General features: G+C 42.7%; 1 protein-coding gene across 1 annotated transcript in view; it reads left to right on the top strand.

Moving 5' to 3' along the window:
* Window positions 1-15,091, top strand: part of ATP8B4 (ATPase phospholipid transporting 8B4 (putative)) — a 153,737-nt gene that overhangs the window by 45,570 nt on the left and 93,076 nt on the right. Inside the window, exon 7 of the mRNA XM_084817150.1 lies at window positions 5,881-5,953. Within this exon, the coding sequence (XP_084673276.1) occupies window positions 5,881-5,953 (73 nt within the window). The remainder of the gene's footprint in view (window positions 1-5,880; window positions 5,954-15,091) is intronic.

The raw sequence follows: 15,091 nt of genomic DNA, 5'->3' as shown, positions 1-15,091 counted from the left end.
TATAAATGGGTGTGCTGACCCACTGTCTATCATTGTGCAATATCTGATATCACGGAGCGAGCTGATCCTTGCCAATTATGTTTTCTGGCACAGGGTTTTTCAAGCATTGTCAGAAAGCAGGTCAATTCACACATTATGCTTTTTTAGGTGTATTACTGTTAATATTAATACACAATTTTTATTAGTGGGCCATATTTATGGGATGAAGTATTCTTGTGAAAACATCTGCTATCATCATCGTCATTTATTTATTTATTGTATGGCACGTTCACATCATGTTACAATAAAAACACAGAGCATAATAAATATGAAATATAAAATATAGACAGGAAGATCACAATAACCACCATCATCATCAAAACCAACTCCAAGTACACATGTCACAGTTATTAGAAAACTAGAGTCCTGTTCCACCACAGCTTATCAAGATGTGTTTTCAAGAATTCAGGTCTTTAAAAACACTATTGCAAAGCAATACTGCTCCCTACGGAAGGGAATAGCCTGACCAACTCTGGTACCAATACACAAGGCTACATCAGATTATCCATTCAGAAGTCCCAAGTGAACCTTTTATCCAATCAGCCTGGGTGAGAGGAGGTCAAGAGAGAGCAGAATGTTTGTTGAATCTTAAATACAAAAACCTAATTACGCAGCACATCAACATTGGGTATATACAATTGCAAAACACACACGCAAAGCAGAACAGTAGCGTTTCCCCAGGAGGGGTGATCTGGTCAAGCAGCATTAGAATTTTTTTTTTAAACCCTGTATTCTTTTGGATAGCGCTCCACCTTGTGCAATCCTGATTTTTCTGGGGCTCACTCCTGATGGTTTGAGCCAATTTGTACTTCCACTCGCTTTCTCTCCTAGAAGCATTTCCCAAGAAGCTAGCTAATCAAATTCTTCCAGACAGCCCACTTTCCCCTACTGCATACTGATGTTTCCAACCATCAGATGGATGTGAAATCTTGTCATCTAAAAAGTTCCACAATGCATCATGCTTTGTAGTTACCACCTCCCATATGTTTGGTTTAGATCAACCTTTCCCAACCTGGTTCCCTCTAGAGGTTTTGGACTACAGCTCCCAGCATCCCCAGCCAGCATGCTGGGAGTCGTAGTCCAAAACCTTTGGGGGGAACCTTGTTGGGAAAAACTGGCTTAGATTATTTTACAGCTTGCTTAACATGTGGTTGCCACAAGCTGTTTTCCAATAAATCCCATGGACATAGTTCCATGGAGATGTCGTCATGCAGTGAACTCAGTGACCTGAATAGGAAAACTCCACTGCCCAATGCTCTTCTCTTATAGTATTGTTTTAATAATTGTCATAACATAGTGCCGATGTTTGGACCTAACTTTCCAGAATCCCTCTATTCCTTAGCTCTGCCTCTTGAACTAGGTGATAGAATTTCTACATGCAAAGTGCGCAGAACTTGTAAGAAACTCTACCTCTTACCATGGCATGTATATTGGGCATGGGATATGAGAAGCCACTTCACTCAGTAGAATACCACCTTACATACAGAAGGAGGTTGCAAGACCGTTGCTCCAGCTTATGGTCCATGGCATTGAACTACCCTTATAGTTAGCATTTTCATTTACCTGAAGTTTAATTGAGATCTTATATCATGATGGCTATATATTACCTCCAGATTCAGAGGCAGTACCCCTCTGTGTACCACTTGCTAGAGATCATGAGTGGAGGGGGCTGTTGCACTCAAGGCCTGCTTGTGAGACAGGCAATTGCTTGACCGCTGTGGAAACAGAATGCTAGGCTAGATATAGGGTGGCCATGGATCTTCTTTTATAGAGATAGTCCTCTGTTTGAAGGTATCCTCTGTTTGAAGGTCTGTCTGGTCCAATCCAGGAGGCCCAATACACTACGGTAACAATAACAGCTTTGCATCCAGAATAGTGTCCAGTCAGCACAAGAATCATCTTCCCAGGTTTCATAAATTGGCCCATCTCCTCCAACCAGCCCATCTTGAGCGACTTCCAATCCAGAGTGTGTTTCCTCTCTAAGGAAAATCAACATTGGGAGGAAAGAATTTGGAGTGGAAAAACAGTGGGTGGGGTGGGGGTGGCTGGTAGAGTGGACATGTGTCCCCTTTTACCTCTGTTTGGCTTCCCTGTCCAATTCTGGTTTAAAGATAAAGAACCTGAAGACCTGTTGCCCATCAACAATGAGAACCTGAATAGCTGACTGAACAGGCAGGCACACAGGTCACCTGCTCACAACCTTCCACACCATGGTGAGACGTACTGTACTTCTATTTAAATTCTAATAATCATTTCTAAATTGGAGAGCCAGTGTGGTGTGAAGTGTTGTAGTGGGACTCGGGAGACCCAGGTTCTAGTCCCCATTTGGCCTTGAAGCTCACTGGGTGACTTTGATCCACTCACTGGCTCTCAGCCTAACCTCATGGGGTTATGTGAGGATAAAACGGAGAGGAAGAGGACCATACAAGCCACCTTGGGTTTCTTGCAAGAGGGAAAAAAGGCGGGATAGAAATGTAATAATAAATTAATAAATAAATAAATAAATAAATAAAATTGCACTATACATAAAAATTAGCGTATGCACATTTAATGCAAATTGATGTCCTCTTTTGGTGATGCATTTCCACTCTTCGGCGGGGGTGTGTATGATTTATAAGTGGCCATTGTTGACTAGATAGGCCTTTAGTCTTATTCTTCTTAAGTTCTTATCAGCCTTCCCCAATTTGGTGCTCTCCAGATGTCGTAGACTACAACTCTCAGCATGCCTGACCATTGACCATTCTGACTGGGGCTGTCGGGAGCTGAAGTCCAGAACACTGGAGGGCACCCAGTTGGGAAAGGCTGATTTAGATGAATATTTTTGATATCTTCTAGCCTGTTCACATAAATTAGTTTGTTTCCTGATCTTTAAAAAATGGCCTGTCATTATTTTAGTCATTTCCATATGACTAAATCAATGTTTTTGAAGAAGAAAGAGGAGCATGACATTGCTAGTATGGTGTAGCGGTTAGGGTGTTGGATTGGGACTCTGGAAACTCTAGTCCCCGCTCAGCCATGGTGATTTTGGGCCAGTCACTGACTCTCAGCCTAACCTACCTCACAGGGTTGTTGTGAGGATAAAATGGAGAGGAGGAGGACCATGTAAGCCACCTTGGGTTCCTCACGAGAGGAACAACGGCGGGATATAAATGTAATAATAAAATATTTTTTAAAATTGCTTAATGAACAACGAGGTCAAACAATACTGGAATTTAAGAACGTAAGAAGAGCTCTACTGGATTAGGACAAATGCCGATCTAGTCAGCATTCTGTAGCCAACCAGATGCCTATGGGAAGTCCACAAGCAGGACATGAGTACAATAGTACTCTCCTGCTTGTCTTCCCTATACTGCCTCTGATACTGGAGGTAAGATATAGCTATAATGACTAGTAGCTATTAATAGCCTTGTCTTCCATGAATGTGTCTAATCCCTTTTTAAAGCCATCCAAGATGGATGCCATCACTACATCTTGGTATAGCAAGTTCCACACTTTAACTATGCACTGTGTGATGAAGTATGTCCATTTGTCTGTCCTGAATCTCTCACCATTCATCTTTGTTAAATGACCTCAGCCAAGTTCTGGTATTAGGAGAGAGAAGTATACACAGTATTGCTAGTGTGGCTGCACCATAGATTTATTTTAAAACATTCAGACATTGGCAGTTTTATTTTCAGTTCCTTTTCCAATGATCACCAACATGGAATTTGCCTGTTTTCCAGCAGCTGCACACTGGCACATCATTTTCGTCAAACTGTCCACTACCAACCCAAGATCCCTGTCCTGGTTAGACGTATTTTCTTAAGCAGTTTCCTTCAGATTACACACACATAGTTGCTTTTTAAAAAGTTGCCTGCTGCAACGAATCCAGTTTTCTCTTCCAAGCAAGATAAAATCCAGAATTGAATAGGCATGGATCACTTAGGGGTATTCTGGCTGTAGATGAAAATGCTGCAGCTGAAAACTTTCCAGGACAACATGTACTTGTATTGATATTAAAGAGAAAGTGCTCGAATGTGTAAGCCAAATGACCTGGGTGGATGATGGTGGTGTGGAGCATTTCTTGTGGTTGTGTAAATATTTAAGCTCTTTTTTGAGCCTATAAAACAAGTGGATTTCACAGCGTCAGCTAAAAGTAAATCCATTTGCATGCCTTTTATATACCTTATTATAAATAACACACATTCCAATATCTAATGTGGTTCCTTAATAATGCACAAGTGCATTACCACCAGGTGGTAATACCCCCAGGAAGCGTGTTATTAGTGCATCAGCAGCAGCAACAAAATTTGATAGGCTGACGATGTAGGGTTTTTTTTTGGTAACGCATGAAAGTCCAGCTGCTTTCAGTCTGCCTTTCCATGTCTGTCTACAGATGTTGAGATACGTTTCAAAAATGTTAGAAATCACTTGATTGCGTCAAGTTCAAGTTTGCCTTGAACTGCATTACAACTGGCATTGTACAAGGGAGAAAAGGATACAGTCGTAATACTACTTACATAGTTTATTTCCAGATGCTTCCAGTGCGTCACATATTATTTATTTATTTAAGTTTTTATCCCGCCCTTATACCAAAAATGGCACTCAAGGCAGCTGACAGTAATAAAGCAGAAATTAAAACGAAAGTTTAATTAAAACATAACATAAAAACAAGTGAATTAAAAACAATTAAGAATACAATAATAAAAGCGATAGATAGCACTCAACCCTTGTCAGCAGGAGACCAGCTCACATGCCAAAGGCCTGACTGAATAAAAAGGGTTGAACACATCAGTTTATTTGTGGTTCATGTCAATTTCACATGTGCTTGTTCATAGGCACTTTCTGCCCCGTTTCTCCATTTTAATATTGTGAACAGCTGAGAGATTATATTTATTCAGTGGTATATAAACACCACAAATGTATAAATAAATACATAAAATTTAACATGGAATTTTTTAAAAATCCAAAGTATATCAATAAGTACTTAATTTTAGATAGGTATTTCTGAATGTATTTTCTCACAAAATACACATTTATTTTATCCTAAAATGCATATTTTTAATTTGCTTTCAGTAAGAGTTTTGAACCAAGAACTTCACTGTAAAATTCGGATAAGCGTGAAATCTGAAAGGATAATTACATTAGGATCCTCAGAATTCACAAAGATCCAATTCTTCAAGCATCTCTGATCTGAACCAGGAAACAGTGTTTAATCTTAGATGACAAAACAGGGTAGACAAAGATAAGTTACATTTGAACTACGCCAGTGTCTTGCTTCAGGCCACCTAGCAAGTTCGTGGCAAGGATGAAGTTTCAACTAAGAACTTTGTGGTTTGTAGCTTAATTCCTTCACCACTATATCAGCTCTAACTTTATTCAGACTTAACATGCACCCACCCCTGCTTACAATACCAGAATGATGCATCCAGTTGCACGGGCAGGTTTGCCTCGTTCCCTCTGCCTTAAATTTATATTTTTCAGCAGATTTCTGTTTCTTCCCACCAAAAAACAATAAATCATTTCATTTCTAATTTTGTAAAACAGTCTGATGGAATCTTTCCTCTTCTGTTTCTGTTTCTGCTTCTTCCATTCTTCCATTTCTTTGTTACTTAAGGTGCAATCTTATGCATGTTTAGACAGAAAAATGTCCTGCAACTCCCAGCATTCCCCAGCTGGCTGGGGAATGCTGGGAGTTGTAAGGCATTTTTCTGTCTAAGATTGCACCCTTAATCTGGATTACCATTTCTCATATATAAGGCTTTCGGTTTCAGCTAGGAACTATGAGAGACAAATGTATTGCTAATGCATCAATAGCATAAATGTTAAAAATATCTAGCATGTATTTTTCCCCCACTGTAGATTACAGAATGAAAAATGGATGAATGTGAGAGCTGGAGACATCATTAAATTGGAAAATAACCAGTTTGTGGTTGTAAGTAATTCTAATTTTATTTCTTTAAAATGTAGATCACAGAGACATATACCCAGCTGGGAAATAGGAACATGCCACGGACTCATGGACTCACTCTTTCTCTTGCGCAAGCCACCACCACCTTCCCAGTTTAGCTTTTTTTAACTATATCTGTACTGGTAGTAACCATGGCTTGCAAACCAGCTTCTACCCTGGTTTCAAACTATGCTCTAAAAGTTAACCATGGTTAGTGCTAGTGACAGAATGCTGCATCATAATTAGCTTAATTAACAGTTAGCTTAAGAGCTGTTCTCAGTAAATTGGTGGAAAGAATTATTAGAAATGAAATTTTGCTGAAGAAGAATGAACATGGCCTCTTCAAAGGCAAGTCCTGTCTCACTAACCTTTTAGAGTTCTCTGAGAGTGTCAACAAGCATACGTAGATACTATACAATAGTAGGCATTGTTTACTTGGACTGTCAAAAGGTTTTGACATAGTCCCTTACCAAAGGCTTGTCAGTAAACTTAGGGGTCATCTACATTGTGCCCGCCATCGCAATGAATTCGGTGTCCCATCAGGTTAAACGCTGTCGCATTAAAACATGATTATTCACACTCACCCATTTTCCCCGTTGCAGTGCTTCATCGAATGCACGAGCTTGGTTCACACTCGAGCGCTGTGCTGTTTTCCCGCTGTTTTCCTGTGCGTGCTTGTCTGATCTCAGATGCTAAGCGGGGTCGGCCCCGGTCAGTAGTTGGATGGGCAACCGCCTGGGAATCAGGCTTCCTACATTGAGCAGGGGGTTGCTGTATCCCTTCAAATGAGACTAAGTTTTACCCCCTCCTATCCCCTGCTCCGGATGTGTTTTTTTTTAAATTAAGGTGTTATCCTCGCAGAATCAGGGCTTCTCCGTGATTTTTTTTTCTAATTCAGGCATGATCTTCGAAGAGTCGAAGTTGTGAAGCTTCACAACTTCGAATTTTCAAAGATCATGCCTGAATTAGAAAAAAAACATTGCAGAGAAGCTCCGATTCTGCGAGGATCACGCCTTAATTAAAAAACACACATCCTGAGCGGGGGATAGGAGGGGGTAAAACTTAGTCTCATTTGAAGGGATAGAACAACCCCCTGCTCAGTGCAGGAAGCCTGATTCCCAGGCAGTCGCTCATCTAACTACTGACCGGGGCCGAACCTGCTTAGCGTCCAAGATCAGACAAGTGCGTGCACATCCAGCCCTTTGCTTGTTGCTGAGGAAACAGGGGCGGCTGAGGAAGCTGTGTAATCAGTAACCGGAAGAAGATATGGGGTCGTCAAGAGCTGTGATTGGACAGGAGGGAAATGCAAACACCGTATATGGACAGGCGGGAGAGGGGACTACAACCGGAGATGGTAGCGAAGGCGGAAAATCAGAGCACATTAAGGGGAAATACCGGGATATTAGGGTATTGAAAGCGGGAGCACGGAAGTGGGAAATTCTGGTTCCAATTTGAGGCGGCTACTGTGTAGTGTGAAAGGTGGGTGGTGAAACCTCCTTGGAAGTGAAAAAAGGCGGTAAGTGTAGATCCAGCCTTAGTGTCAGGACTGTGCCAAGACTGCCCCAAAGCAGTTCTGATTCTGAGGAAGAGTTAGAAACTGCAGGAGAGGAACCGACGCACTGTTCAGAGGAGCAGCCAGGGGGAGAGCCCCTCCCGGTACACATTCCTGAGAGTGATAGTGACCCCGGCAGGGAGAGGGAGGTGCAATAGCAGTTTCTGGATGTTAGGCACCGGCGCAGTGTCAAGCGGGAGATGGCGGGCGCTGAGAGGAGGCGCTCAGCCCGCTTGGTATGATGGCAACAGCGGCGCCCCGATGCTCCACGGGAAAGGGGTGGACTGTCAGGGTGGAAACTGAGCCGATAGAAACCCAGAGCAGTTCTGATTCTGAGGAGGATCAGCAATCCATGGGAGAGGAGCCAGCTCATCCCTCACAGGCACAGCAGCTGGCAGAGATTCCTCCTGCTGGCATTCCTGAGATAGATAGTGATCCTAGCAGTGAGAAAGTACGGGAGGGGGGCTTCTTAGATGCTCGACGCAGACGCAAAGAGCGATGAGCGTTGGAAGGCGTGGAAAGGAGGCGTAGCGCCTGTTTGGTGCACAAGCAACGGCCGCCTCCCGTGGACCCAAGGGAAAGAGGGAGGATCTCTCCCTAGCCCATAAGTTCAGGGTCTTCAAGTGACTCTCCTTCAAACGGGGATCAACTGCCTACTCAGAGCATAAGCTACTCTCCTGTTCCTTGCTTAGTCGCTGGTGATTAGCATCTGAAAGAGTCATTAAGTTGTAAAAGGATTAAAGCCTTGAAAAGAATCCTTTCGACTGTGTCTTGAGTTGGCTATTGGAGTCTACTGAAAGAGGCTGCTAGGGCGTTCCTGACATGGACTCTCTCCTCCTAGCTCATAAGTATAGAGGTTTCCTGCCTTCCCCTCCAAATGGAGATCAACTGATTCCTAAGGGTAGAACCCCCGAGTAGGCAGCTCCCTTAAGTCTCACTCGTAGGATCAAGCAATTAGCATCTGTAAACGTCATTAAGTTGAATGGGAATAAAGCCTTGGAAAAGAGCCCTATTGTCTGCGTGTTGATTCTGGCTACTTGAGGATTTCAGAAGGCAGCAGGGGCGACCTCCTGACACTTAGCAGTCATTGGATAAGATGATGGGGCCTCTTATGAATCGCTAACTGATTAAAGAAGAGTAAGCAGAAAGTAGGGACAGTTCTCCTAATAGAGAGATGTAAGAAGTAGGCTCCCCCAAGGATCTTTACTGGGATCACTGTTTAACTGTTTTTTCATAAATGGTCTGGAGTTAGGGTTTAACAGTGACATAGCTAAGTTTGAGGATAAACGGTGGCTTAGTGGTTAAAATGCTGAACTGCAGACTGGAAGGTCGGGAGGACAGCAGTTCGAGACCCGACTGCCACGTGACAGAGTGAGCTCCCGTCTTCAGTCCCAGCTTCTGCCAACCTAGCAGTTCGAAAGCAAGAAATTGCAAGTAGATAAATAGGTACCGCCTCGGCGGGAAAGGTAACAGTGTTCCGTGCACCTCGGTGTTCAGTCATGCTGGCCACATGACCACAGAAGCGTCTTCGGACAGCGCTGGCTCTTCGGCTTAGAAACGGGGATGAGCACCGCACCCTAGAGTCGGACACGACTGGTTGGGGACACCTTTACCTTTTTACCTAAGTTTGAGGATGATACCAAATTATTCAGTGTGGCAAATACAAAAACAATTGGGGGAAATACAGTCTTATTAAATAAATAATAAATTAAATTGCATTGCAAGGCGCTCCAAAAGGATCTCTCCAAACCAGGTGAATGGACAACAAAATTATAGAAGTGGTTCAGTGTAAAGTGGTGCACACTGGGCCAAAAAATCCGAACTTCACAGATACACTGATGGGTTCTGAGATGGCGGTGACTGACCAGGAAAGAGATCTTGAGGTCATGGTTAATAGCTCAATGAAAATGTTGAGCCAGTGTGTGGCAGTTATTATTTTTTAATTAATTTTTTAATTGAATTTCAGTAATAACAAAGCAAAATAAGACAAAGCCATACCAAAATCAAAACTAAAATAAAAGAAATTCCATCAGGATTACATCTTCTTACCATACACTTATATTTTAATGGGTAAACAGAGGTCACATGTAATTCTTATCGGTGCTACTAGATATTTTATCAGAGGGACTCAGGATTATTCCTCATCTATTTTCTTCCTTGTAGGAGCCGTAGGGTTTTATAGTGCGAGGGAATCAAATATTGATGTTCTGTTCGTATATGCGATTAAGTCAAACTGTATCGCATAAAATGAATTGGACACCTTCAACTTGTGCCATGTTTTTTCCATAATGGCAGTTTGCCGGACCATGGCATACCAACAATCTAATCCCTGGAAGGTGAATGCCTTCCAGAACCTAGCTATCATGGATCTGGCAGCTACATGTAAATGAGTAATCAGCCCCTTACTGTTTAAATCACTGGCCTCCCCTATAAACAAGTTTAATACTGCTAGATTTGGCCTATGTGGGATATTTTGGTTTGTAATATGGCCAGTCTCTGCTGCTGTTGCCCGCCAGAATGGATGGACTTCTGCACAATCCCATCACATGTGCTGATACGTTCCTGACTCCTGGCACCCCCTCCAACACTGAGGAGAAATTGAGCCATAGTCATAAGTGAGAGATGCCTTGGAGTCAGATACCACCCATGAACTATTTTCAGTGACATCTCTCTAGTTCAGGCTGATATTGATTTATATAGAGGCTTGTCCCATAGTTGTTGCCAGTCATAGTCATCTACTTTAAAGTTCCAGTTTGTGAAGTTTTTTGTGGAGTAGTTAAATCGAATGTGAAGTGCAGGAATTGATTGTATATTACAGAAATAAATCCCCGGGTCACTCCCGAGCTCCCTACCCTTAATTTTTCAAACATAGTTCGGCTTTAGTGGCCTCATTTTTCACTGTAGGGGAACTCAAAAAGGACCGGAGTTGGCGGCTCAAACGCCAGGGCAATATTACATTGCCCAACTTTTCTTTTAAAGCCTCCGTTTTTATTGGCTGACCCTCCTCATAAAATTGATACAACCGATGGAGCCCTCTTTTTTTCCATTCAGCGAAATTATGTGTCCTGGCCTTATTACAAAAATTAGGATGACTTTCCGCTGGGAGTAGTGGTGATGTCCCCGGAGACAATTTCGCTGCCCACCCTGTCCAGCTCTGGCAAGTGGTTTGTGTAAACCTGTTCTCAACTAGGCGCTTAAGGTTAGTTTTGTTTTTTAGCAATAGGTGATTGCTCAACGGTATTCCTTTTATCTCTGTGTTTTCCATTGAAACCCATTGCTTTCCCTCACCTTTTAAAATTATGGGGATTGCCTGCTGAAGTTGACAAGCATCATAATAGAGTTGCCAGTTCGGTAACCCCCAGCCCCCCTGCTGTGCTTGCAGGTGGAGAAGAGCTGCTCTAATCCTTGGGCGTTTTGTAGCAAAAATAAAATAATTATTTTTTTCCGCCATTTATTTAAGTGCTTCTGAAGGATATAAACTAGGAGTGCTTGAAAGAGGAACATAAGACGGGGAGGACTGTCTTCTTTACCGCTGTCAGTCTATCCATTATAGAGAGCTTCATTAGCCTCCATCACCTTATGTCGCTGCTCATGTCTTTCCAGACCTTTCCATAGTTTGCTTTGTAAAGTTTGTTTAGATTTTTTATAACTTTTATCCTTAGTTAACGAAATGTAGTATGGACCACTGGGATCTCCATCAAATCAGAGAATTGGCATTGTATTTTTGGTGCTATATTGAAAATCATGGCCTCTGATTTTGAATAATTAACGCATAGGCCTGCCGCTTGTGCAAAATCAGCCAAAAGTAATTTAAGTTTAGCTGTGGCTGCTATTGGCTGTTTTGTATTTATGACCATGTCATCCTCATAAACCCCTTCATGGATCACTGCCTTGTTGTGGCAAAGGGGCTTGCGTAACTCAGTGAAGCCATAAGCTATGCCGTGCAGGGCCACCCAAGACGGACAGGTCATGGCAGAGAGTTCTGACAAAATGGGGTCCACTGGAGAAGGAAATGGCAGCCCACTCCAGTATTCTTGCCAAGAAAACCCCATGGAACGTAACACAAGGCTAAAAGATATGACGCCGGAAGATGAGCCCCTCAGGTCGGAAGGTGTCCAATATGCTACTGGGGAAGAGCAGAGGGTATTTCCAAGTAGCGCCAGAAAGAGTGAAGCGGCTGGGCCAAAGCCAAAAGGACACTCAGCTGTGGATGTGTCTGGTGGTGAAAAGAAAATCCGATGCTGTAAAGAACAATATTGTTTAGGAACCTGGAATGTCAGATCAATGAATCAAGGTAAGCTGGAGGTGGTCAAACATGAGATGGCAAGATTGAACATCGACATCTTGGGAATCAGCGAGCTAAAATGGACAGGCATGGGCGAATTTAATTCAGGTGACCATCATATCTACTATTGTGGGCAAGAATCCCTTAGAAGAAATGGAGTAGCACTCATAGCCAACAAAAGGGTGGGAAAAGCAGTACTGGGGTACAATCTTAAAAATGATAGAATGATCTCAGTACGAATCCAAGGTAAACCATTCAACATCACAGTAATTCAAGTCTATGCCCCAACCACTGAGGCCGAAGAAGCTGAGGTTGATCGGTTCTATGAAGACCTACAACACCTTCTAGAACTAACACCAAAAAAAGATGTCCTCTTCATCATAGGGGATTGGAATGCTAAAGTAGGAAGTCAAGAAATCACCGAGATAACAGGCAGGCATGGCCTTGGTGTACAAAATGAAGCAGGACAAAAGCTAATAGAGTTTTGCCAAGAGAACATGCTGATCATAGCAAACACTCTTTTCCAACCGCACAAGAGGTGACTCTACACATGGACCTCACCAGATGGTCAATATCGAAATCAGATTGATTATGTCCTTTGCAGCCAAAGATGGAGAAGCTCCATACAGTCAGTAAAAACAAGACCTGGAGCTGACTGTGGCTCAGATCATGAGCTGCTTCTTGCAAAATTTCGGCTTAAATTGAAGAACGTAGGGAAAACCACTAAACCGTTCAGGTATGACCTAAATCATATCCCTTATGAATATACAGTGGAGGTGAGGAATAGATTTCAGGGATTAGACCTGATAGACAGAGTGCCTGAGGAACTATGGACGGAGGTCCATAACATTGTTCAGGAGGCAGCAACGAAATCCATCCCAAAGAAAAAGAAATGCAAGAAAGCAAAGTGGCTGTCTGATGAGGCTTTACAGGTAGCTGACGAAAGAACGGCAGCGAAAAGCAAGGGAGAAAGGGGAAGATATACCCAACTGAATACAGAGTTCCAGAGAATAGCAAGGAGAGACAAGAAGGCCTTCTTAAATGAACAATGCAAAGAAATCAAGGAAAACAACAGAATGGGAAAGACTAGAGATCTCTTCAAGAAAATTGGAGATCTCAAGGGAACGTTTTGTGCAAAGACGGGCATGATAAAGGACAAAGAAGGCAGGGACCTAACAGAAGCAGATGAGATTAAGAAGAGGTGGAAAGAATACACAGAAGAACTATACAGGAAAGATCTGAATGTCCCTGATAGCCATGATAGTGCGGTCACTGAACTTGAGCCGGACATCCTAGAGAGTGAAGTCAAGTGGGCCTTAGGAAGCATTAGTAACAACAAAGCTAGCGGAAATGACAGTCTTCCAGCTGAGCTATTTAAAATCCTAAAAGATGATGCTGTTAAAGTGCTGCATTTAATATGCCAACAAATCTGGAACACTTAACAGTGGCCACAAGACTGGAAAAGGTCAGTTTACATTCCAATTCCAAAGAAGGGCAACATCAAAGAGTGTTCAAACTACCGCACAATTGCGTTCATTTCACATGCCAGCAAGGTGATGCTCAAAATCCTACAAGCTAGGCTTCAGCAGTATGCGAACTGAGAACTACCGGAAGTACAAGCTGGGTTTAGAAGAGGCAGAGGAACTAGAGATCAAATCGCCAACATTCGCTGCATCATGGAGAAAGCAGGAGAATTCCAGAAAAACGTCTATTTCTGCTTCATTGACTACGCTAAAGCCTTTGATTGTGTGGATCACAACAAACTGTGGCAAATTCTTAAAGTGATGGGAGTACCAGACCACCTTACCTGTCTCCTGAGAAACCTGTACGAGGGTCAAGAAGCAACAGTAAGAACCAGACATGGAACAACCGATTGGTTCAAAATTGGGAAAGGAGTACGACAAGGCTGCATATTTTCACCCTGCTTATTTAACTTATATGCAGAGTACATCATGAGAAATGCCGGGTTGGATGAATCAGAGGTCGGAATTAAGATTGCTGGGAGAATTATCAACAACCTCTGATATGCAGACGATACCACCCTAATGGCAGAAAGCGAAGAGGATCTCAAGAGCCTCTTGTTGAGGGTGAAAGAGGAGAGTGCAAAAGCTGGTTTGAAACTCAACATTAAAAAAACTAAGATCATGGCATCTGGCCCTATCACTTCCTGGCATATAGAAGGGGAAGAAATGGAAGCAGTGACAGATTTTACTTTCTTGGGCTCCAAGATCACCGCAGACGGTGACTGTAGCCATGAAATTAAAAGACGCTTGCTCCTTGGGAGGAAAGCTATGGCCAACCTAGACAGCATAGTAAGAAGCAGAGACATCACCTTGCCGACAAAGGTCCATCTAATCAAAGCTATGGTTTTCCCAGTAGTAATGTATGGCTGTGAGAGCTGGACTATAAGGAAGGCTGAGCGCCGAAGAACTGATGCTTTCGAACTGTGGTGCTGGAGAAGACTCTTACGAGTCCCCTGGACTGCAAGGAGGTCAAATCAGTCCATCCTAAAGGAAATCAACCCTGACTGCTCATTGGAAGGACAGATACTGAAGCTGAAGCTCCAATATTTTGGACACCTAATACGAAAACTCCCTGGAAAAGACCCTGATGCTGGGAAAGACTGAAGGTAAAAGGAGAAGGGGACGGCAGAGGATGAGATGGCTAGATAGCATCACTGATGCAATGAATGTGAACTTGAGCATGCTCCGGGAGAGAGCGCAGGACAGGAAGGCCTGGCATGCTATGGTCCATGGGGTCACGAAGAGTCGGACACGACTGAATGACTGAACAACAACAACAACATCCTCATAAAGGCTTATGGTATGGGGTTATGAGTTTATCCTCACCCCATATTGATCTAGTTCTTTGTGGATTTTTTCTGCTAAGGGTTCTAATACCAATGTGAATAGGAGTGGCGACAGTGGGCATCCTTGTTTTGTTCCATGTTGGATGGTTATTGGAACTGAGTCCTTGTTATTTATTCTCAATTTTGCTTCTGAGTGAGAGTAGATTTGATCTAGAACGTGCATAAATTTCATGCTGAACCCAAATTTGTCCATCATACTGATTAGGAATGTGAGTTCTACGTAGTCAAAAGCTTTGAATATATCTAATGCCAAAAAGGTTAATGGGGATGCAGTTGTTTTGCTGTATTCAATTATATTTCATAGTCTCCTAATTGGTTCAGGTATTTGACGCTTGGGGACAAATCCCATTTGGTCCAGATGTATGTAATTTGTTATAAAGGTTTTCATCCGGTTTGTAAGTACTGTTGTGAAAATTT

Source organism: Heloderma suspectum, chromosome 11 (assembly GCF_057233095.1).
Source record: "Heloderma suspectum isolate Gila_16-S chromosome 11, 16-S_ref, whole genome shotgun sequence".
NCBI classification, from domain to species: domain Eukaryota; kingdom Metazoa; phylum Chordata; class Lepidosauria; order Squamata; family Helodermatidae; genus Heloderma; species Heloderma suspectum.
The sequence above is the reverse complement of the archived record's forward strand: the minus strand, read 5'-3'. Positions and strand labels throughout refer to the sequence as shown.